Genomic DNA, 24,090 nt, shown 5'->3' on the forward strand with positions numbered 1-24,090 from the left:
TTATTCTGAAAAAACAACAAGGAGTCTGGTGGCACCTTAAAGACTAACAGATTTATTTGGGCATGAGCTTTCGTGAGTAAAAACCTCACTTCTTCGGATGCATAGCATTTTTGTTCTGAGTTTGTCACAGACTGTGACCCACAGTAGGGCCATGAACCTCAACTGGGGCCCCAAGGCGCTAGCAACAGAAATAACGATTGGTGTAAGAAAATGGGGGGCGGCTTCTCCTCCTTCCCCCAAGAAATTATGCTCTTACATATTAATGACTGTGATGGGTTTGCAATAAAACACCCAGTGCCCGCGGTTGGGCCAATCTGCCCCATGTTATTTGCATTGCAGCTGCACTCCGAGGCCCTGACCAGGCTGAGATGGGGGCATTCTGCTGGAAACTGCACAGACCTAGAAATGAGCCCTGCCAGGCCTGTTTTCACGCTGTCCGTGGGCAGGAACCACACACACAAACACAGCTGCTGGCTGGGGCGGTGACGTCACTCCCCCCGCACCGCCCACGCCGGCTCTCGCGCTGGCGCTGCCCGGGTTTCTGGGAAGAGTCGCTGTTTCGCTGAAGCCCGGAGGCGTGGCGCGCAGCGCGAGGCTGGGGCGTGGCGACGGTGGCTCGAGGCAGCGGGGGCCCGCGGTGGTTTCCGTTATCCCGCGAGCTGGCGGCAGCACGAGCCTGGTCGCTAGAGCCCCCGCGGGAGGATGGCGCCGCCGGAGCTGCTGCTGCTCCTCCCGCTCCTGCTGGGGCCGGTTCCCCTCGGCGCAGGTGAGCGCGGCGGCGGCTTCGCCGGGGCCAGGTTGTGGCGCCCCCGGGCCGATCTGTGCCCGCCTGGGGGGGGGTGTAGCCGCGTGTCCAGCCTGCGGCCTCAGAGCCCCCCCCCGCGTCCAGCCCTGGGCGCCGGCCTGGCCGGGCTGTGTCTGCCGCGCCTCGGCCCCGGGCCGCCAGCAGCCCTGATGGAAGCGGAGAGACAAGGCGGCCCTGAACCCCCCACCGGCCTCGCTTGCGCCGCTGTCAGCCGGCGGCTGGGCCCCCCCAGGGCTCGCCCGCGCCGGGAGAGATGGTCCAAATGGACTGTTAGCCTGGGTTAGATAATCTGCCGTGTGGTGCCTTTTATTTAGCGTGACAGTGGCCTTAAAGTGGGTCAGTTCCGTTTACTTGGAAGAGAATTAAACTAAACTGAATCAGGCCGTGTCTACACTACAAAATTGACCACCTCGCTTATGTTGGCATAGAGCCCCCGCAGTTATTAAATCGTGTGTGTGTGTGTGTGTGTACAGACTTGGCTTTGTGTCGGAGGTGAGGGCCTTCACCAGAAGCCCTTGTATGGATTGTATTGTCAGTGTGGGGGTACTGTGGGATAGCTCCTGAAAGCCAGTAACCGTAGACGTAAACAACACTGTATCTACACTGACGCTGCCTTGACCCTAATTACATCCCAACATGACTTGTTGGGGGAGAGGGGGTGTCACACAACCCCAGATTTTTGCCAGGATAGCAGTTGGGCTGCGTAGAAAAGGCACTGGCACCTAGCACTCCTGCTGAGCCCTGCTAGGAGGTGCCTGGGGCAGGGAGGAGAGTGGGCGGGCAGCACAGCTCTGCCAGAGAGAGTGCAGGGAAGCCCACTGAGTCCCGTCCCTTTCTCACTCGCAGCTGCAGTTACCGATGCTTGGCAGTCGTGGCTGGAGCCTCTGTCCACAGTGGGGAGGCAATGGGAGAAGTGAGGAAGGAGCTGTGATGGGAGTGGAGACAAGTTGGTGCCAGCTTGAAGTGGTTGTGGGAGGCACGGGAGGAGTGGGAAAAGGCCCATAGGTGAAGCAGTTATGTGCCCCCGCTGACCTTTAAATTGTGCCTAACCCATTATCAACAGTTAAGTGTCGCTTCTGATTACATTGATCGTGACTCTACGCTACTCAGGGAGGTTGTGTTACTATATTGGTGTAGAGAGGCACGTAGGTTGGTAGGAGCCATCTTTAAGTGAAAACACTTTCACAGCTAGGTCAACACAAAGTAGCTTATGTCGACCTAGTCCTGTTGTGTAGGCCAGGCTCAGCGACACAAGGTGGGTGAGGTAATATGTTTTATTGGACCAATTAATTTTGGTGAGATAGACAAGCTTTCAAGCTTACACAGAGCTCTTCTGGTCTGGGATAGGTACTCAGTGTTACACTTAATTACACGATGAAGCAGTCATGGGGGGAAGGGAGGGAGGAAAGATGCTGGAGTGGGAAGGTTAGCAGGTTACTGATTGTTGTAATAAGTCATAAATCCACTGTCCCTATTTAGTCCATGATTTTTAATGTTTAGCAAAGTTGTAAATTTAAGCTCCCAGGTTCGTCTTTTGAAGGTGTTGTGCAGGTTTCCTTTGAGACTAGGACTGAGAGGTTAGGTATGGAGTGATCACTTTGTGAAAAGTGCACCCACAGGGTGATGTGGTATTTTTGTCTTATTTTCTGTGTGGGTTCATTTGAGAGTGTAGTGATTGTCTGGTTTCACTCACGTAGTTGTTGGTTGGGTATTTAGTGCACTGGATGAGGTACATCACATGTGATGGACATGTGTGGGACCCATGGATCTTGAAAGGAGCGTTGTCGAGGTTGTTGGTCATTGTACCCATAGAGAGATGTCTGCAGGTTTTGCATTTGTTGTTCTGGCAGGGATTGGTGCTGCTTTGAGTTGGTATGCCTTGGTCTGCTGGGAACTTGCTTCTGATGAGGTGTGTCTGTTGGTGGAGAGAGGATGTTTGAAGGCCAGAAGAGAAGATTCAGGAAAGATTGAAGTATGAGTTGTAATTGTTTGATACCCCTTATGGGTTCCATTGTAGGGTAGTAGGTGACAACTTAGTTCCTTTTCCCCTTAGGACTGAAGAGTTGTTAACAGGCCACTTCACCTTGAATGGTCCCTTGAAATATGTGGGGACTACTTATGTTGAACAACCTGTTTCCTCTTATATTCTGCTGTGCCACTCTGAGGGCTTGTCCACACCACGCAGCTTTTAGCGACAGGGCTGTGTCGACACAGCCTTGTCGCTAAAAGTCGGCTTGTGTAAACCCTCTTTGTTGGCACTTTGTCGTCACCTTTGCCGACAAAATACTTCCACCCCCATGAGCGGCATTCAGTTTGTTGGCAGGAGAGTGGTCCTGCCGACAAAGCCACATTCACATTGCCACTTGCTGCGGCAAAACTTTTGTCTTTTGGAGGGGGGCTTTTTTAAGCACCTGTGAAAGACAAAAGTTTTGTTGACAACTTGGCAGTGTAGACAAAGTCTTAGTACCTTTCCCAGACCTGAAGAAGAGCTCCATGTAAGCTCAAAAACTTGTCTCTCTCACCAACAGAAATTGATCCAGTAAAAGATATTACCTCACCCACCTTGTCTTTCTAATATCTTGGCACCAACATGTCTACAATACCACTGCATAAACTGAATTAAGGCCACTTTAATTCTCAGTGAGGGCAACCACAGTGGGGTTTAATGCGGTTTAACTAATGCACTTCAAATTCACTCTTGAATTCAGATTGATTTTTCTTGAGTGTCCTTGTGTAGACAAGCCCTATGATTCTCTCTGTCCACTGTAAACCAGTAACACAAGCCCCATTGGAGACATCCTTGACCTTCCTCCCAGCCCCCCGTTCACCTTAGTCAGCTACATCAAGGTAAAGCTACAGATTGCTTGGTCTGCACTAACGTTTTACAACGTGTCAGCTATCATGTACTAGCTATCACCTTGTAAAAACAACTCAGTTTTTCCTGGAGTAGATGTGGTCTAAGTGGGCTTTTGAATTGTGTTCATGCAAGGGCTTGTGTGCATGGTGGGGTAATGCACACTATAGTGTGTGACTTCTGAACCACACTAACATATTGCACACTAGCATCTTGGTCTGTGTAGACCATGCTGGGGCTCATTAAAGGTTTCCTAGTGCACTTTAACATCGGGCTGGCTATATTATTTTATCACAAGGGAATATTTGAATATAGATTGAGCAGATGAAGGGATTGGAAAAAAAATCCATGCAACCATGGATGGTTATGTAATGCAGGGTGATAATCATCATGTGAATTATCAATCTGTTTGAATTAGGACTGAGACTGACCGATTTTTTTTTTTTTTTTTTTTTTTTTTTTTTTTCCTTCTAATGATTTGGCACTCCTGTCTGTATACTTTATTGGCTCTGGTGTGGAGAGCCTTATTATTGTAAAGTAACTCTCAGCTAGTGTTTATATAGGGACATTGAGCACTTCCATATTCTTCTATTTGTTCACAATATTAATGTAAAAAGTTATATTAATAAAGGCAAATACAACTCAGAGTTTGAAATGAAAAACAAAAAAATGCTTTGATCACACAATACTATTATTTTTTCTTAAATTTATTTCAATGTACAACTAGTGTTGGCATTTGTGAGTGTATCTCTGTGCTGCAGTGGAGAAAAGAAATGGGAATTCTCAGGTCTTTACTGAAAGAGTTGGAGTTTATGTGAAAGGATGTGTGTTTCATTGGGTGTTAGGAGAGGAAAGGGGCATATGAAAAGGGTTGGGTGGACAAGGGTGGTCTGCCTATCTGGGAAGCTGGCCACCAGTGACATCCCTTAGAGATTGCTATACTTGTGTGACACGCTCAATCTTGTGTGTGTCTTCTTTTACAAAGATGAAACTCTTTAGTCATCATATGAATAGATGAAATAACCTTTAAAACTGGGAATGAGACTGAAAACAAACACAAGGTAACTTTAGATGTGAAAATAGTTTCTTGTGGTTGTCTGAAGTTTCTTTTCCATGATGTGTTAATGTCTGACTGTAATGTTTTCCAGTGAAAGAAACTATTTGTATGTGTGAGAACAAAAGGGGACCCTCAAATGTTTATGAAAGTGTTTTGAGGATTTCTCTGAAGTGAACTTAAAAGAGCATGGTTTGGGGACTTTTTATGTGTACATATATACAAATGGAGTGAGATAAGTGACAGTTCCTTTGAAATCAAAAGGATATGTTCAACTTTAAAATCACACTTCTGTGTGGAGTTTTTTACCACCTACAGTTATAGTAATCTTGGGGAGTAACTTGTAAGTAAAAAGTCAATGAAACGTTTTTTCTATTTAGTTTTGCATTTGACAGCACTGTGTATAGCTACTTTTACAGATTCTCTTGGATAGCCAGCTAGCTCCCAGTCCTGCAAACATTCACATTTATTCTTAACTTCACACCATGAGAATCTAGTTGTTAGTTGTGAATTCAATGGAACTACTCACGTGCATGAGGTTAAGTATGTGTATAAGTGTTTAAATGATTTGGGGTTTTGGTCATTTTCACCTTAGCTGAAAAAAAAAACCATTGTAAACCTTAAGGGGAGAATGATTTTGAAAAATAAATCAGAACAAGCTCTTTAAAGAATGCTCTATCAGAAACTACTTTTTTTTTTAAATAATCATTTAGAAACATTAAAGTTGTCAGTGTCCCTTTAAAGATCACATGAGCTGCTTTAATCTGCTTGTGTTAAGATAGACAATGCTTTTATTTAAAAAAAAAAAGTAAAACCTTTACAATGTTAGAATGTGAATGCTTTTGTTGAAGAAAACAACATGCTAAATGTTATGATGTTCTTTCCACCCAAATCATAAATAGCCCTCCCTTTTTACACCTCTGCTGTCTGGCCCTGGAAATATCCAGTCACTCATTGGCTACAGTTTTTCCTCTTCCATTGTTACTAGTCTTTGCCATAACACGGTGTCTAGTTAAATTAAGAGCATGTGTTTGTGGCTGAAGCTGCTCTGCTAGACAGATGTTTGATTAGTAAGAAAGTTATTTCCTCCTTTCCTTCCTTCCTGATCATCATACAACATAAGCTTTTTAGCATAGTGTATATGGTTAACTGAAAAGAGTGGCAAGTTTGAATGTGTTGCAGAATTTCTTAGATATAGTCCAGGGGTTCTCAAACTGGGGGTCACAAGGTTATTATGTGGGCGGTTATGAGCTGTCAGTCTCCACCCCAAACCCTGCTTTGCCTCCAGCATTTATAATGGTGTTAAATATATAAAAAAGGGTTTTTAATCTATGGGGTGGGGAGTCGCACTCAGAGGCTTGCTGTGTGAAAGGAGTCACCAGTACAAAACTTTGAGAACCACTGATATACCATATATACTCATTCATAAGCCGAATTTTTTTAGTAAAAAAGGGAAGCACCAGAGAAGGGGGTCGGCTTATGAACGGGTATAGAGAGGGAGAGGTGGGACGCAGCCCCTCCCCCCAACAGAGGGAGCAAGGAGAGGCAGCACAGCCAGCAGAGACAGAAGGGAAGAGGCGGGGCCAGAGTCTCCGCTTCTGGCCGCGCTGCTCTCCCCCCAGCCTCTGGAGCAGCTGCAGCTCCGGGGCTGGCAGGCTGAAGCTGTGCCACTCGGCCCCACCCCCCAGAGCAGGCTGTGGCTGCGCCACTCGGCCCAGCCCACTGGAACATGCTGCAGCTGCACCGCCCAGTCTGGCCCGCCAGAGCAGGCTACGGCTGCGCTGTCCAGCATGCCGGAGCAGCTCCAGCCAGGCCAGAGACATCCTCCCCAGATAAGGTGGAAGGGATGGGATGGGGAGAGTGTGGAGGTCCCAGGCTAGGGTTGGGGTCAGGTGGGGGTTGGTCACAGGGGTTCCTCCCCCCACCCCCAGCATCTCCCCATCCCTTCCCCCCCCCCCCCAAAATTCCCCATCAGTTGCTGTCCTGGCCCATCAGGGTAAGCAGCTGGTGCGCTGGGACACTTTGTTTACTTAGGTTTACCTCCATGCCTGCGGACACTCAAGGTAAACAAACCATCTTGGCCCACCAGCGGCTTATCCTGATGGCCTGGGAGCCAAAGTTTGCTGACCCCTGAATTATAGGGTCGGCTTATGAATGGGTCTTAAAAATTTTCCATTTTTACTTATCCATCTTATAAACGGCTTATAAACGAACTAGCTTATGATTGAGTATATACAGTAGTCCATGAAGGTTCACTGAACTTCTTTCTCTCCAACTCCTGTGATCTCATGAATTACGGTCCTAGGATCTAACACTTTTCTGCTGATAGTACTTGAAATCTTCAGCACCCTCCCTTATATTAAAAAAAAAAAAAAAAAAAAAAAAGAATTTGGCAGATTTTTCTTATGGGATACTTGGTTGAACTTATGACTGTTACATTGGACAAGCATGTTTGCTAAAATTTAAAAAATTGTTATAACAAAGTAAAAGGGATACAATCTCAATATTTGTGTATTAAACTAAGCTTTATTACTGATATCACATTAGAAACTTAAAGTGCAGTTCTATTCTGAAAAATAACTGAGAATTTTTTTGAGATTCCTGTTTTACTGCTTCAGTGAATTCCAGCTCAAACTTGCTCAGTTTACATGTCTCCCCATACCCATTTCCCCCGCCCTTCCTGTCAACCCCTGCAGCCTCAGCTTGGGAGCCAAGCCAAAAGTCAAGGCTCTGTTCTTTTTGGCTCACGGGTCATTACCAGTAATAAATATTCAGTCCAACTGCTGCCCTCTATTACACCTGTGTGACCCCTTTGTCCTCAATTAATGCCCATAGTTAAACCTCTGCTACCCTATCATTGAGGGTTGCGTAATTCAAAGACAATGATGTTGTAAAAGTGGCCTTGCAAATGGAATTTATTTAACCAATGTAATGTTACATGAGTAAGAGAATAATCTTCCATTCTCACAGTTATTTTTTACTATTGTCTGCCCTGAAAAAGTATCTGATCTTTTTCACAAAATTGTGCTCATATGATTTTGCATACATACAGAGTACAGATCTGCTGAGGAAGAAGGAGCCATTTTTACACACTCTTCAGAGTAGAAACATAAGTTTTGATTTGAAAACAGATTAGATTTTTATCTCCTCAATGATGCAGCTTCTTTTTTCTGACATCTGAAAATGGAGGCAGCTTGCTGGAAATCCTCTACTTCCTGTGTACTGCAAGGGTGATATGTTCTTGTGTCATGCATGCTCTGCACTATAGAATTAGGTAACAGTCTTTCCTTCCGTTTCTTAAAAGAATATTTTATTAAAAAGCGGGACAGTTGCTGTCTGAAGAGTTACCATGTGTTATGTATTAAAAAAAAAAAATAGTCTGCAAGTTTCATTTCCTTTATCTCCACTCTTACACACACACAATAACTGTGTCTTCCCTTTCCTGCCACCATTTTCCTGTCTTCAAAATAACAACAAAAAATCTGTTCAAGACTGATTCCCATTTCCCCACCATCTCCATCCCCCTGAAATAAAAAGATGCAGAGTATTGGTCCATCTTCAGTCTCTTCTCTGCTCATTCTTGTTTGTGTCTTGATGCATTTTTACCATTTACCCTCCAAACTTTTTATGGAGGACACTAACCAGCACTACTCTTGCTCAAGAGGAAACGTTGGGTTGCTGCAAAGGAATCCCAGGGTCATACTGTGTGGAGAAGTCTTTGTGGTGATTGTATCTCAAAATATATTGTAGCAGGGAGAAAGGTCATAGATCTTCTGGGTCCATTTTACAGCTGTGAAATGGTGGAGAGCAGCAGACACCTCTATAGTAGAGCTTCTGTCCAGAGATCCAAGTATTGAAAGCTGGCACTGCACTTGCTTTTTAAATGCTTTGGCTGACATGCATTCAGAACCAGTGAATTCTTCCATGCACTAAGTCTTGAAACTCTGTATAAAAAGAGAAAAAAATTGAATCCCAATTATAGAGGAGAAATCTCTATTAATAGGCTAAGAAGCCATGAATTATCTTGCTATTTCAATAGGCTTGAGTGCTTTTTAACTGTACTAAACTTAGTATTCTATTTTAATTTTAACATGTAAAGATTACTGTTGTGGAACTGATGTCATACGTCCTTAAACTTTGTGTACAATAACATTTTCTCCAACCTCTTCCTATCTCTCCCCCCTCTCCCTGCCCCAATATTTTTGTAGGCCAAATGAATCTGACGAGCCCTCAGAATGTTCAAGTTGATGTTGTAAACACAAATTTCACTCTAAGATGGAGCTGGGGTGGTGAGAATGACTTCAATGTGACATTTTCAGCTCAGTACCAACGGTAAGCTTACTATTTTACTGTGAGCCAAAATTATTTGACATCCATTTCCACAGAAGGTAAGAAGGGGAAAAAACAAAACAAAAAACCCCACCACTGTGGTTTGTTTGTTTATTGATATAAAAATTGTTAAAAATAAGCACAAGAGCACACTGGTGACGCAAGAAAAGTGATGCTTTTATAGTGGTTTGTGTGCTGCTTTTCATCACTGTGTATAGTTTGAACATGTAGCCACATTTTTAACACCCCAAATCTGGAACTGTTTGGTTACAAGAGTTTCAAAACATTGATGTTAATGCTTGAAGTGGTACTAATCTTCTATAATTCAGAGCTTTGGGAGTCCTGGCTTTCTAGTAGTGCATCCTTACACCCAGGCTGTCCCAAAGTGTGAACTGTTAAATCTGGGAATCTACAAACATTTTAGGGGCATATCAAGGGTTGTCCCTTAGACATAGTGGTCTTTAGACAGGTTAAAAGTTGCAGTTCAGTCTACTGGTTAAAACCTAGTTCCAGCTAGGTTAGGGGATAATTCTGATGTGGTTGTATTTGTAGTGCACAGAAGCTCTCCTACCGACATAGCACTGTGTACGCTACCACTTACGTTTTTCACATCCCTGAGCAACATAAGCTTTGCCAACATATGTGGTAATGTAGATGCCAAAATACATGTGTGCCATAACTTTATTTATTTAGATTTCTATCAGTGTGGATTTTGTCCTAAAGAATCACTAAAAAAATATAGAAGAGCAAAATTTTCATTTACATCAGTGGATGCTGGATCAGGCCCAGAATGAATTCTTAAATCAACGTGAATGCCAAAATATGTGTTTGCTCAATCGTCCAAATGGATTAGAGGCATATCTGAATCTTACAAAATTGGAATTTTAGTTTCTTTCAGATGATTGGATCGGATATGTGCAGGGGGAACATCTTTATGGGAATTATCAAAACTAGGAGGAGCTGCACTGGCGGTCTTGCTTGTACCAATCTAGATTAATTTTTCTCACTGCTGTGCATTTAAATGATCAGTCTTTGTATAAAAACAACAAGGAGTCCTCTGGCACCTTACAGACTAACAGATTTATTTGAGCATAAGTGTTTTTTTACCCACGAAAGCTTATGCCCAAATAAATCTGTTAGTCTTTAAGGTGTCAACAGATTCGTTGTTGTTTTTGCAGATATAGACTAACACGTCTACCCCTCTGATACTTGAGTCTTTGTATAGAAATGCTTTAGCTTTCTTTGTAAGAAAACATCACTGAGAAACTTTTAAAATGCAGCGTGAAGGGAAAACACAATCCTGTGCTGAATGTAAGAGCCTAGAGACATAACACAAATTTATCCAAAGTAAGGCAATCCCTGAGTATGTCAAATTGAACAGCATAGACAGACTAATCTTAAAAATTTAATGTCAAGTGCACACACGGTTTATTTAAATATGTATATCCTGTACTTGTGAAGCTGTGTTGCATGCGTTTCAGTCATGCCGCCAGTATGGACAAAAACACCCCAGCACACCATACTCTCTCACTGTTCATCAACATGTGAAGGGTCAGGTCATGCACTGCTAACTGGTGCCACAGGACTGCCCCAGAGATTTATGGATACGCAGGATTGAGTTAGTTGTGTAGCAAAATTCCCACACTGCCTAGTTGATGTCATCAATCGTGGTGATTCTGACTCTGGCTGGTGCAGTAGTCCTCAGTAGATTATGCATGTTTGTTGCAACACTTTTTGGGGTAGCTAGAACCATAAACCACTGTTACCTGCAAGGCAAGATTAAGACTAGCAGAGTCTCAAGGAGTATGCTGGTGAAGCGGATACACTGATGTGGCAGGGAGCTGATACACAGTTTAAGCTCCAGCAAAACTCTCCTTTGCTGAGGCAGAGAGGTAAAATTCAAAGTCCCTGTTCCTGAACCCCCTGGAAAAGCATTCCCCTGCAGCATCCGGACCCTGTTACTTGGTGCCCACAGAAATACCAAGTGTGCTGTCTCAAAAAAGACAGACTACGCACCAGTCTCTTGGCTCAACTGAGATTGCACACTTCACTTTAATACAACAGCACTGATGTGATTATGGTAAAACTAAAATTAAATTTATTAATGAACAGAGATTTAAGTGATACTAAACAGAGATAATAGAAACAGAAAAGGATACAAGTAAAACAAATAAAACACACTTCCTAGTGTCTATAATTTAACAGACTACAATCCTGGTTTCAGGCAATTTCTTACCTACAGTCCATTTTCAGTATCCTCAACCCACATGATTGGGGGGATCCACCTTTCACAGATTCCAAGTGTGTTTGGCCCCTTTTTGTCTCTTAAGTGATGGATAACAAAGGAGTCCTCCTTCTTTCTTTTATAATCTAGAAAACCTTTGAAATTTATTTGAAAAATAAACCCAGGGAAAGTTCCCCTCTCCTGTTGTTCTTCATGGTGCTGGTGCCAAGCCCCTTCTTCATCCTCTTGTCAACTTGCTTACTTAATTGGCCTGATCACTTTGTTTACACTTTGTTTACTTTTATTGTCTTTTTCTTGTAATCAAGCCATACTGTTTTTCTCATCTGCCTGTTAGCTTGATCCATGGAGACCGGCAAATCCACATTCCTTTATCTAGGGCAAGCTCGTTTATCAACTGCCTCTACAACATTTTTAACATAAGAATGGCCATACTGGGTCAGACCAATGGTCCATCTAGCACAGGATCCTAACTTCTGATAGTAGCTGGTGCCAGATGCTTGGGAGGGAATGAACAGAACAGGGAAGATATCAAGTGATCCATCCCCTGTCCTCCATTTCCAGCTTTTGGCATTTGGAAATTTAGGGACACTGTGATTGGGTGTAAAGGCGGCACACGGATGAGGAAGGGGCCAGAGAGGTCCTGGCAGCAGGGCTAACCCCACTCCTCTTGCCTGACAATCATGCATGATAGGGAGGAGGCCTTTAAAAGGGAGGAAGCTGCAATCAGCAGTGGGGGAAAGAGCAGGATCACCCTAAGCAGCAGACTGAAGGAGTGACTCCCAAAGCTGTGGAGGGAACTTCTGGGCAGGAAATCTTCAAACCAACCCTTAGGAGAATGCAGTGGACTCCCAGGGCAAGACAAACAAGCTGAGCCCATCCCAGAAACCAAGCCAGAGTGATTTCCCCAAACCCATTGCAAAGGGGTTGGATTGTTGGCAGCACTATAGACTTGCCACTTCCCCCACCCGTTTGCTGGGATCGCAGGGAGGGAGTATCCCTGAATATGTGGGAATTCTTGACTCATTTTGATCGTCCAGTCAGAGAGACTTAAGGAGCTCCACAAAAGGAAGAAACCCTCTGGTAATAGTGGGGAAGTGCAGCCTGGTTTGTGACCACCCAGTGTAGTTCACTAGGTGTGGTCAGGTTCCCCCACTGCCTAAGCAAGGAACCATCAAGGACTGTGTTACAGACACTTGGAGCATGGGGTTGTGTCCCTGACCACCTTGGCTAATAACCACTGATGGACCTATCCTCCATAATAGCATATTAAGAACATATTTCCAGCATATATATATATAAAAAAATCTCCTTATATACAACTCATACATATATCACACAATGATATTCATGACCAGTGTGTCACCAGTTTTCATACGATACATTACAAGACATTGTTGGGCTAATTATTCTGACTCTGTGTTGGTTGTAGTAAGTTTATCAGACCTGTTGGGATTTATTGTTACATAACCATGTGCCCTTTGCCAGTTGCCATAAAGGAGCTCTTAGGGTCATAGTTGGATGATGTGATGACATGTGTAGGGACCCCAACGGCCATGAAGTCTGCTCTTCCCTATGAAATCTGCCAGGGAGGGGCAGGGCTGGGGGCACCCCAGCCTGGGCTTCTATCATGCACCAGACTCTGGCTGCTAGTCCTGGTGGGGCTGGGGACTTGCTTGTTTTTCTCTTTTAGGGGCTGCTCCTGGGGCTGGTGAGACCCCACCTCTGGGAACCTCCCCTAGCTGCCGGAAGCTCTACAACTCCACCGTGTCCTTCCCCCATCACTCCCCAGCTGTGGATGGAGGAGTCATTGTACATGGAGTAGCAGCAGAGCTTCTTGCAGATTGCGGGAGGGTGGGGGTGGCTCCTGGAGGTGGATCTGACCCAGCCTTGGGAGCAGTCCCTGCATAAGGGAAAGAAGTCCTGTCCCTCTTCAGCCCGTCCGAGACTACTGGAGCCTAATGCACAGTAGGAGCCACCGGCTGGGGTGCCCCCAGCCAACAGCATCGGAATTGGGGAGGCCAGGGAGCCATGCCCCTCCACTTTTTAATGTGGATGTAGCTTGGGGGGCAGAGGGTGGCATTGGCCCCACAAACTGCAATACTTTTACATTTATCAGCTCCCCCATTGCCTGCAATTTGCAGTTGCTGTCCCCTGCCCCCAAACTATGCCCATGTTAAAAAGTGGGGCAACATGGCTCCCAGTCCCACAGTTCTGGCACTGGAGGTCCCCAGCCCTGCCTCTTCCCATCTCCAGGCCCAGCACTCATAATTTAAAGGGGCATTGGGCTGGCTGGGGGATGGGGGCCATGGTGCCCCCCAACCACAAGTCTCTGGGCAGTCACCCACCCATAATGCTAGCCCTGCCATCTCCCCCAAAGTGATTGCCCCCACCATACCATGCAACCTTCACGTCAGCACTGTCCCTTACTCTCCAGCTGCCCAGCTCTGAAGGTAGCACCTCCGTCAGCAGCAGCTCAGAAGTAAGGGTGGTAATGGTGTGACCCCCCCTAGAGTAGCCTTGTGGGGGCGCGCGTGCACACACACACAACCCTCTTGTCGGTTGAGATCCCCATGCTTATAACACCCTGAAATTTCAAATGTAAGTATCTGAAACCATGAAATTGACTACTTTTAAAATCCTAGGACTGTGAAATTGACCAAAATGGACTGTGAATTTGGTAGGGCCCTAATTATGTATCAGTGTGTATATCAGTAGGTCTGTACTTGTGATAATTGAATGTTCTCAACATACTGAAAAAGTGCAAAAGAGCAAATGCTAGAAACTTGAGAATTTCACTATGAAAACACCAAATTATGGTTCCCATTGCAGCCAGGACACTGACTCTTGGTACTACTTTGTGTTCGGGAAATATCATAGAATTAAGTGTCTGAAAATTCAATCCTAAACTGCTGCACCCCTAAGAAGCAACCATGGCATTGTTCCCGCAAATCATATAATTTCTGTGTAGATGTTCCCCAGTATTGGCATGCATATCATTTGTAAGAACACATTCAATAGTAACACTGCATATTGTAAAAGATGCATGAAACAAATTATGTGGCTGCATTGAGATCCATACCTTTTTGAATTGCTGATTGTGTTTCAAATCATCTGTTTGGCTCAGAATTGAAAAACACAAGATTTGTGAATATTCCCCAGTAAAGAACTCTGATTAGCTGGTCAAAGTCTTTATAAATACAGAAAGAGGAACAATGGCTGGGTGCTCTTAATTTACAAACTTTAGTCATCAGATTAAACTGTTTTTATATCTTTTATGTTCAGTTAGCTCTTTTTTTTTTTTTTTTTTTTTTAGTTTGTGCTTCTTGCTTCTTTCTAATGTGGCTATTATTTCTCATTACCCCTTTCCCAACAAATAAATGCACAAACTTGTCTGGCTTAGTAGCAACTCCATAATTAAGCTGTCAGAGAGAGAATTATATTATGTATTTGAACATGAAGATTAGGTGTGCTTCTCTTTATCTTTTGGGTGGGAGAAAGTTGGCTTCAAAAATACAGGGTTTATATCAGAAACATGTAACACTGTCCTGCTGAAGACAAAATATAGTCGTTATGCAACGGGATCAACATCTTTAATGGTTATTTCTCAGTTTTCCAATTTTTTCCACTTTTAATCAGGAGAGTCATCTCTCCCCTATTGTTTGCGCCACTTCCTGATGTCTGAATTGTCTTTTGGAGACAGGTGGTTTTTGGTGAGAAGCCCAGTTCTGATAGGATAGAATAGTTAACTCTCCTGTGTTTTTATTTTATTCTGTTTTCTGATTTCCTATTCTGTCTCCTTTCCTTCATTTCTCTCCTTCCCTCCTCCAGTCTACTCTCCCCTCAGCTATACTCTTTACTATTTACAACTGTTACTCCTTTTTCCCCCATCCCTTTCCTTTGCCACTTAGGTCTCCTCCAAGCACTTTTTGCAACCCCTATTCTATCACGGCACTTGAGGGGTAATAAAATACACCCCAGTTTGGTAGTGCACTCAGGGGTTAATCCCAGAAACAATAATCCTGAAATTATCTTTATTTTTTTCTGTTGTGTTTAAATGTTGGACTAGAAAAGCAAATTGGCAGCATGGATTCCTTATTCAATAATTAACCCAGACTAGCATTCATAAAGTAACCTAAATTAAACAGGTATTCTAGAATTCTGAGACCAGTTGAATAGATTTTTGACCACCAGATGGTGCTGATCAAAATACAAAATGAATGTTTACATTTATCTTTTATCACCAATAGAAACCTACTTTTATTTTTTTTTACTTGCAGAACATTTGAGGATTTTGGGAAAGAAGAAACAACAGATTGGAAAGAGCTATCTGGCTGTCAGAATGTCACTGTCTCAGAATGTGACTTCTCCTCGGCAATGACAGCTTATTTAGATTCTTATAATGTGCGTATAAGAGCTGAAAGAGGGGAAGAAAAATCTCTGTGGTCTACTATATCATTTATACCAGATTTAATAGGTATGAACTACATATGTACTTTGTTATTAAACAGGTTAATTATTTTTCAGTTTACGGTGTTACAGCACAATATAAAATACAGCATAGAGATTTGTATTTGTATTATTATTGGTTCTGCTGTTTTATAGAGCAACTGCCTTTTTATGCTTTTAGTAATAGTATTTATATAGTAACTTTCCTGAGATCTTGTCCAAACACAAGTTATGCTGTTTTAAATAACTTGACTAAAACAGTACAAACCCCTTCCATAAGGATGGCTAAATCCCATTTGTACCTTTTGAAAATCTCACCCATAATGTCTAATTTCCCAACCTTTATTACATTATAGCACTGTATGAAATATGCAATGAATAGACTTGTATTGCTTGGACCATGTTTTTCTTATCAAATATGTAATGAAATATTTACATTTAATCTAATTAGTAATCAAAATACCTGTGAAGTATGTAAGTTAAGATTATTTTGAGACCCTTAGCTCTGACTATTCTGACTTGCATGCTTAGTTATAAGCTTAACATTACTATAACATATCTAATGTAATACTCAGCTTTGAGTGATGGTCATGAAAAATTTATGACCGATAAGCCCACCATACATGATGTATGTCAGTTAGTCTTCCCAACTTTTGAGCTGTGCAGCACTCCAGTAGTAAAGCGGTGTGATGTAGGGCCCTTTATGTTTGCAGGTAATGGTTTTCTATGGTGGCCATCTCTACGCTGTACCCACCCCAATGAATTTCATTCCTAGCATTAGGGAAGAGGCAGGATGGTCCAGATAGAGAATCAGCTCTCCCCCAAAGTACCATAAGTGTCATTGCCCCTGTGCTGATGTTGGCAAATATATTTGAGAAGCTAGCATTCCAGCAGTCTTACCGTCTACCTTTAATTTACCACGAATGATAACCTATATACAGCTGAATCCTTCCATTAATATTGGGTTGGTTCTCGGGGAATGGGCTTTTTTAAAGTAAGTCTTTCTTGTAGCCTTATTCCACAAATTTATGACTCTTCATTTAGGAATCAGGAAGTTACCGTAATATTGTTACAGCCAATAAGTATTACATTAACTGTCTTCGGTCCCAGATAATACTTGGAGTTTATTCAGTTAAGCTACTGTTAGATTCTACCTGAAGAACTGAAAATTAGGCAGTTCCTTGTAGTTTACTTGTTCAAACATGTAACTTTTGGTTTTTCAACAAAGTTGTTGTGCTTCATGATAATGTTTAATTTTTGCAGCTAAAATTGGTCCTCCAGGAGTGCAGTTAGAATCCATAGATGGAGTGGTGAAAATCAACATTTCCCCTCCAGAAGAAAATCAGAACAGAAAAATGTGGAGAAATGATAAACGTTTTACCTACAATGCAATGTTCTGGGAAAACTCATCAAATGCAGAGGTACGATAGGGATTGACTTTCTAAATTAAGGTTAAAATATTGTTTGATTTACTTCAGTTGCTGAGTCACTTCCTAGAATTAAATTCTGCTTTTTAGTATTTTATACATCTAATATATCCAATTTCTGTCTGTAGCTTGGTACATTCACTGTTAAAAATAAAGTGCATTGATTTGCTAGGCTGTATTACATCTTTTGCTCAAAGGTTTGGTTCAGTTGCTAATGTCATTAAGCTGGGCCATGCTTAGTTGCTTAAGAACATAATGGCCATACTGGGTCAGACCAGTGGTCCCTCTAGCTCAGTGTCCTGTCTTCCAACAACGGCCAATGCCAGGTGCTTCAGAGGGAACGAACAGAACAGACGCTCATTGAGTGAGCCATCCCCTGCCGCCCATTCCCAGCTTCTGGCAGACAGAGGCTAGGACACTCAGAGCATGATGTTCTATCCCTGACCATCCTGGCTAATAGCCATTGATGGGCCTATCCTCCATGAATTTATAGTTCTTTTTTGAATCCTGTTACAGTTTTGGCCTTCATGACATCCACTGGCTACGTGTTTCATAGGTTGACTGAGCATTGCGTGAAGAAGTATTTCTTTTTGTTTGTTTTAAACCTGCTGCCTATTAATTTCATTGAGTGACCCCTAATTCTTGTGTTATGTGAAGGGGTGAATAAGGAAATGTTATACACTATCTCCACACCAGTCAAGATTTTTATAGACCTCTGTCATATCCCCCCTTTGACTTCACTTTTCCAAGCTGAAAAGTCCTAATCTTTTTAATCTCTCCTCATATGGAAACTGTGCCATACCCCTATTCATTTTTGTTGCCATTCTCTGTATCTTTTCCAATTCTAATACATCTTTTTTGAGATGCGGTGACCAAATCTGCACACACTCTTCAGCTGTGTCTACACTATGCACCTTTTAGCGACACAGCTGTGCCACTACAGCCATGCCACTAAAAGGTGAACAGTGTAGCTGCTGTTTGTTGGCAGGAGAGAGCTCTTCTGCTGACAAAAAATTTCTACCCCCAACGAGTGGCAGTAGCTGTGCACACTGGTGCTTTTTGTCAGCAAAACTTGTGGTTTGGTTTTGTTTGTTTGGGGGGGGGTTTCACACCTATGAACAACAAAAGTTGTCGTTCAGGTTCCAGTGTAAACAAAGCCTTTTTCAGTAGAGCTTAAAGGACTTTGCAAAGGAGAATAAGTATCATTATCCTTATTTTACACATTGGAAAACTGGAGCACAGATCCTCTATAGCTAGCATGTCATAAGACTCAGGGTGAAAGAATGCAAGATCTTACCACTTCTGAAAGGAAAATCCCATTTCTTATCTTTAGAAGAGAGGTATGTGAATTGGGTGTATGAAAGGTCTATACATTTTAAGGTCATTTGTTACCATTATTTCACTGAACAGTACAGGCTTACCTTTTCCTCATTTTTATTTTTCTCTTCTATCTTCCTGCTTTGTGGCAGGGAAAGGATTTACACATTTGTCTGACTGGTGTAGGAAAGTTGGGAAAATCTCAATTATCAGATAAGAAATTACCTTTCAGAACATTAAGACTAGAGAGAAATTGTTGTGTATCATTTGACATGCAAAAAATACTGCAGCATAAGAAAAATATAAATCTATTACAGGGATTCCTTTCTATAGCAAACTATTATCAAATAGGGAACTATTTAAATTCACTTCAAAATTGCAGAAAGCATTACAAAAACATGGAGTCAGTTTATTTTGTTCGGACATTTAAAGCTTTTTTCTTTCCATTCTGTACTCCTTGTAAGTTTCAGGTGAGTTTTGAGTATACTGTAGCTTAAGCTGATTCACAATTCCCACAAATTAAACATGTGCAAAATTACATTGGCATGCCAGTAATATAGTATAAATGAAATATTACCTTATCCCTAATGTCTAAATGTATCCATATGTTCAGGTGACATCAAGTGATTCTTCAGGACAGTAACACTTTTTATCACAAGTTGAGGCTGTTTGGGAAAGAACAATTACCTCAATATGTTGTTTACAACTGTTTATGTATTTCAGCCAAAAAGCAAAACTATTAATCGCAGAGACACAATTTATGATCTTGCACCAAAGACTACTTACTGTCTGAAGGTTCAAGCACGCATAATTTCTGAAAGAAAAGTAGGTTCCTTCAGTCCAGTGTACTGCATTAAAACTACAGATAAAGGTAAGAAATAAAAATCCTTTAAACTCTCTAGTAATCAAATCCTACAACTAGCTTGACAGGTTTCAAAATCCATTGCTCCAAAGTAGTAGAACTGTGCAAAATTACCAACATTTCAGCTAATTTCTGTGTAACCTCGATAATCTGAACATCAGTTATCCAAACTGCCTGTTATGGACAGCTTAATCCCTTTCAGCATCTACTGAGGTTTTTGATAGTGAAAGGAATTTTCAGTTACCCAAACATAATCAGTGAGCACCATTACATTTAGATTATCGTGGTTCTATTATGCTCCTAGATGCAAAAACAAATATTCCAGTATTTGTGAGTTTGGTTTAGGATAAAACTTTGTTCAATTCCTGTAAGATATTGTTGTGCATACATGGAAAAACTGAATCAGTTTATTTGTTCACTGGGAGGAAGGATGTTCCAGTGGCTTGGGTGCACACCTAAGACTTAAGAGACAAGTTCGATTCCTTGCTCTTTTTGCGGGGGAGGGATAGCTCAGTGGTTTGAGCATTGGCCTGCTAACCCACGGTTGTGAGCTCAATCCTTGAGGGGGCTACTTAGGGATCGGGGGCAAAAATCAGTCCTTGGTCCTGCTAGTGAAGGCAGGGGGCTGGACTCTATGATCCTTTGGGGTCCCTTCCAGTTCTATGAGAGAGGTATGTCTCCATAATATGGGGGGGTGGGGGGTGGAGAGCATTGGCCTGCTAAACCCAGGATTGTGAGTTCAATCCTTGAGGAGGCCGTTTAGGGAACTGGGGTAAAAATCTTTCTGGGGATTGGTCCTGCATTGAGCAGGGAGTTGGACTAGATGACCTCCTGAGGTCCCTTCCAACCCTGATATTCTATGATTCTATGAAATGCATGATTTTGCCAAGTTAACATGCTGTTTTTATGCAAACTCTGAATTTTTTTGTTCTGAAGCCCAAAAAAGTGATGTAGAATGTACTTGCTAGCAGCTCAATTGTCTTGCAAAGTGCATTTATCCTCTGTCCAAGTGACTTATTTTTTTTTAAAATAGACATTGGAAAGATTTTTACACTCTTCATACTGTGTATGTAGGAACATAGGAATTTTAGTACTGAATTAGACAAGTGGCCCAACTGGTCCAGAATCCAGTCAGAATGTGATCGGTCGCAGATGATTTAGGAGAGGTAGAAATCCTTTTGGAGACAGTTATGGGATAACTTTCCCCAGGGAAGGTTTTCTCCTTTTTTCCAGAAGCTGGAGCTGGTTATTTTAAAAGTTTCCAAGTAACTGATGAAACCCAAATAAATGATTTTTTTTTCTTTTTTTCATGGATTACAAAAACAAACAGTTAAGGCAGGAGTAGAACAGTAACTAAATCTGCTACCTCAAAGCAGAAACAAGTATGAGTTTAAAAAAAGAATTATCCTCTTAGTGCCAATGCCCTAGTTCAGTGAAACTTGCAGGAAACATGATAGATCCGAGTTAGGGCTTACTGAACAAATAAAATTAACATATATTGATAAATGCTGCTTTCATTCTGGTAAGAGAGAAGAGACTAGGAAATAATAATTTTTAGTGAGCTGTCTTCACAAGAAAAATTTCTAATGCAGTTATCTAATTTGGAATTTTAATAGGGTTAACATCCCTCTTCTTGCAGAAAGTGCCATGGTAATGTTCAACTGTATATGGCTTATGTTTTTCAGCTTGTAAACTTTGGTTAAATTATCAGCATTACTGTTTTGTACATATAGTAGACTTCTTTAAAACCAATAAATAGCATCATTCAAAAAAGTGCCATGAGACCTTTAATGACCACAAGGGTCTGGACGTGGTTTTATGTACCTCCACCAGAGTGTCCCACCTCATAATACTGCTGTTGAATATTGTTTGAGTACTGTCCCTGGGGAGGGAGGAGTTCATCACTAACAGTTTCATGTAGCAGCAAGATTTTCCTTGCTGGTATCCCATCCAAGTACAGACCAAATTCTATCCTGCTTAATTTGTGACATCTTTAGAAAAAGTCCACTAGCTATGCTATCTTTTATTGGTTTGGTATGGGGTTTCTTACTCTGCTCCAATAATTGAGAATGGAATTCATGATTTTATGTTTAAAGTATGTTATTTCTATTGGTTGTCACAGATGGCAACCAAGGAATTGGAATCCAAAACTTCTATATTACCATATAATAGGAATATATTTATTGCTCAGTTTCAATTTACGTTTTGCTTACAGTGAATTGTCTGTTGTTCCAGATTCTTTACTTTTGTCTAGCTAAGTTTTGCACTGTGTAAAAATCCCCTAGATTTGAGAAATGTAAAATCCCCAAGATTTGAGATAATGCTATGATGGGATCATCATCAGTTGCATCATAGTGCTCTTTATTTGCAGATCTTCCAGAATATGTAATTTGTAAATTTGTATTCATGTACATTATTCCAGTCAGATTCTCACTGACACTGACTTCTCAGCATATTTCCATATTCTAACACTTTTGGGCTGTCTAATATTCTGTTGATTTAAAAACTGATGCTTTCCTACAGAACCCTCTGAGAGCTACATACCCCTATAACTTAATCAGCTGTGTGCACCCACTGCTATGATGGCAAATCAAAGAATATTTTAAAGTTCTATTCAAACAGTTATTTAAAATATACTATACAGATTTTCTTACTGTGGGGAAAAATAAGCATACATGACTTCTTGATGACAATGAATGGTGAGTTTTGTTTTCTTTACATTTTAGCGTGGAACGTGCTACCTTATCCAATGAATGTGGAAGTTCATGCTTTGAACATGAAGTTTCTTCTATCCTGGGATAATCAATATGATCAAAACGTGAGCTTTACAGTACAATATCTCAGGTAAGTTAAATAGTTTTTAAAGCTTTGCTGCTTAAGTAAACTTTAAACTTGACCATTCTAAATTGCTCTCGATTAGGCCTCTGAAGCTATGTATTCCTAGAAACTCAAGTATGATATTCAGAAAAGTATCTCGATGTACTCATTGAGATAATGGGTACTTCACCCAGTCACCCATGTGGTGTGCTTACAAGAATAATACCAATGTTTGATCATAGAAGTTCACATCACTCAGTTTCTCTCTGAAGTTTTGAACACCTGCAGGCTAGGCTTCTAAATGTGTACCAGATACTATTCCTATAAGATGAACACTCACATTTCCTAATCTGTCTTAACACCGAGGAAATCGGTGACTTGAAGTTGAGAACTTTAACATTTGCATTTTCTGACTTTCTCATGTTTAAGTCCTCAAAGAAATTTTAACATACCCACACTATGCATACTCTGGGATTTTCAAACACTATTAATGGTTAGGCCGCAAATGTGTAACTTACTACATGTGCAGTGAGTGCACAAATGGTGCTGTCCTCATCTAAATTTAAATGTCCTGATCTGTTCAGTTTTTTTATTGAAAATGTTGCTTTTAATATATTTTCCCCACTCTTCATTATAATTAAGAATGAACATTCCATGAAAAGATTGAGTTCTGATGGAATGCTTTGAGCATGTCAGCAAAATAGTTGACAGAGAACTGCATGATACAGCTTTGGACTTTGAAGAAGTCTTTGACATAAATTTACACATTCATTACATATGTTTGCCTAGAAACAGGGAACAGAAATGGACATATTCATTCAACTGTAAATTAAATGGAAAATATTGTCAGTTTGATTAGACTAGGGAGTTCATATTGACCACAAAATGTCATTTATTCTAGTGGATATTTAAAGAGACTTTCTGAAGACTATTCAGATAAATGGATCACTGTTTCTGGATGTGAAAACATCACTACTGCACAGTGTGACTTCTCATCTGACATAGCCATTAGTGGAATTTACTTTCTCCGAGTACAGGCTATGAATGGATATAATAAATCACGTTGGTCTAATGAAATAAAAGTGGATCCTTGTGTAGTAAGTAAGTGGATATATTTTCTTCACCATTCTTCATTTCTCAGTTGGTTTATACATCATTAGTATCTGCATTCAGTATATTCATTTTCATCTTTAATATCTTATTTGTATAGTTCCCCTGTAGAAACACTGGGTGAAAAACTGGCAACACTGAAGCCAGTGGGAGTTTTTTCCATTGATTTCAGTGGAGCTGGGATTTCACTCCTGGCTTGAAATAGCAAATTACGAACTAAAATTGAGATGCACAGCATCTTCTGCACTTTTTGCATACTTTAACTTTCTTTGTTCATTAACTATATTATATTAATCATTTTATGTAAATCTTAGCATACCAGATCATAGCAGGAGTCCCTCTAATCTGGCATTTGCCTTGGATGCAGGGCGAGTTCCTGATGTGTCAGAGACGGGGGAAACTAGAAAACCAGTCAATTGTGGAGTGCTATAAATGTGGGAGAAGAGATTCTTTACAGATCTGGTCCTCTTATGTATGCTAGTTCATGCTCTAAAGTAGGCGCAGTTGGGAAAGTAACTCAAATACTTTCGTGGTGGACTGTTTCTCTCTAAATGGACAACCTATCCTAAATTCTCAATTACTGAGGGACAATCTTCACTCATTGATATAATTTGCTTTCTACCACCGACTCTCTGTATAACGTTTTTCATGAGTAATGTACCCGAATGCATGGAGGCTAAATATCTAAACTGTATTCTTAAATGCATTCACCTAAATTTGGGTTATTGCTGATTATGTACTATATGTATCTTATGACTTTAAAAACAAACTTTGTATTTTTGAATAATCTAAGCACTATACCCAGATGTACAGACACTTTGTTT

At 41.4% G+C, this 24,090-nt stretch overlaps 1 protein-coding gene across 1 annotated transcript in view; it reads left to right on the plus strand.

Annotated features, from left to right (window-relative positions):
• The first annotated feature begins 569 nt into the window (after positions 1–569).
• The window catches only part of IFNAR1 (interferon alpha and beta receptor subunit 1), a 35,861-nt gene continuing 12,340 nt past the window's right edge, over positions 570–24,090 (plus strand). Inside the window, exons 1-7 of the mRNA XM_034751959.1 lie at positions 570–766; positions 8,922–9,045; positions 15,565–15,761; positions 16,997–17,154; positions 19,201–19,348; positions 22,066–22,183; positions 23,058–23,257. Coding sequence (XP_034607850.1) covers positions 703–766; positions 8,922–9,045; positions 15,565–15,761; positions 16,997–17,154; positions 19,201–19,348; positions 22,066–22,183; positions 23,058–23,257 — 1,009 coding nt within the window. The 5' untranslated portion in view covers positions 570–702. The remainder of the gene's footprint in view (positions 767–8,921; positions 9,046–15,564; positions 15,762–16,996; positions 17,155–19,200; positions 19,349–22,065; positions 22,184–23,057; positions 23,258–24,090) is intronic.

The sequence above is a fragment of the Trachemys scripta genome, chromosome 1, assembly GCF_013100865.1.
Source record: "Trachemys scripta elegans isolate TJP31775 chromosome 1, CAS_Tse_1.0, whole genome shotgun sequence".
In the NCBI taxonomy this organism is placed as follows: Eukaryota; Metazoa; Chordata; order Testudines; family Emydidae; genus Trachemys; species Trachemys scripta.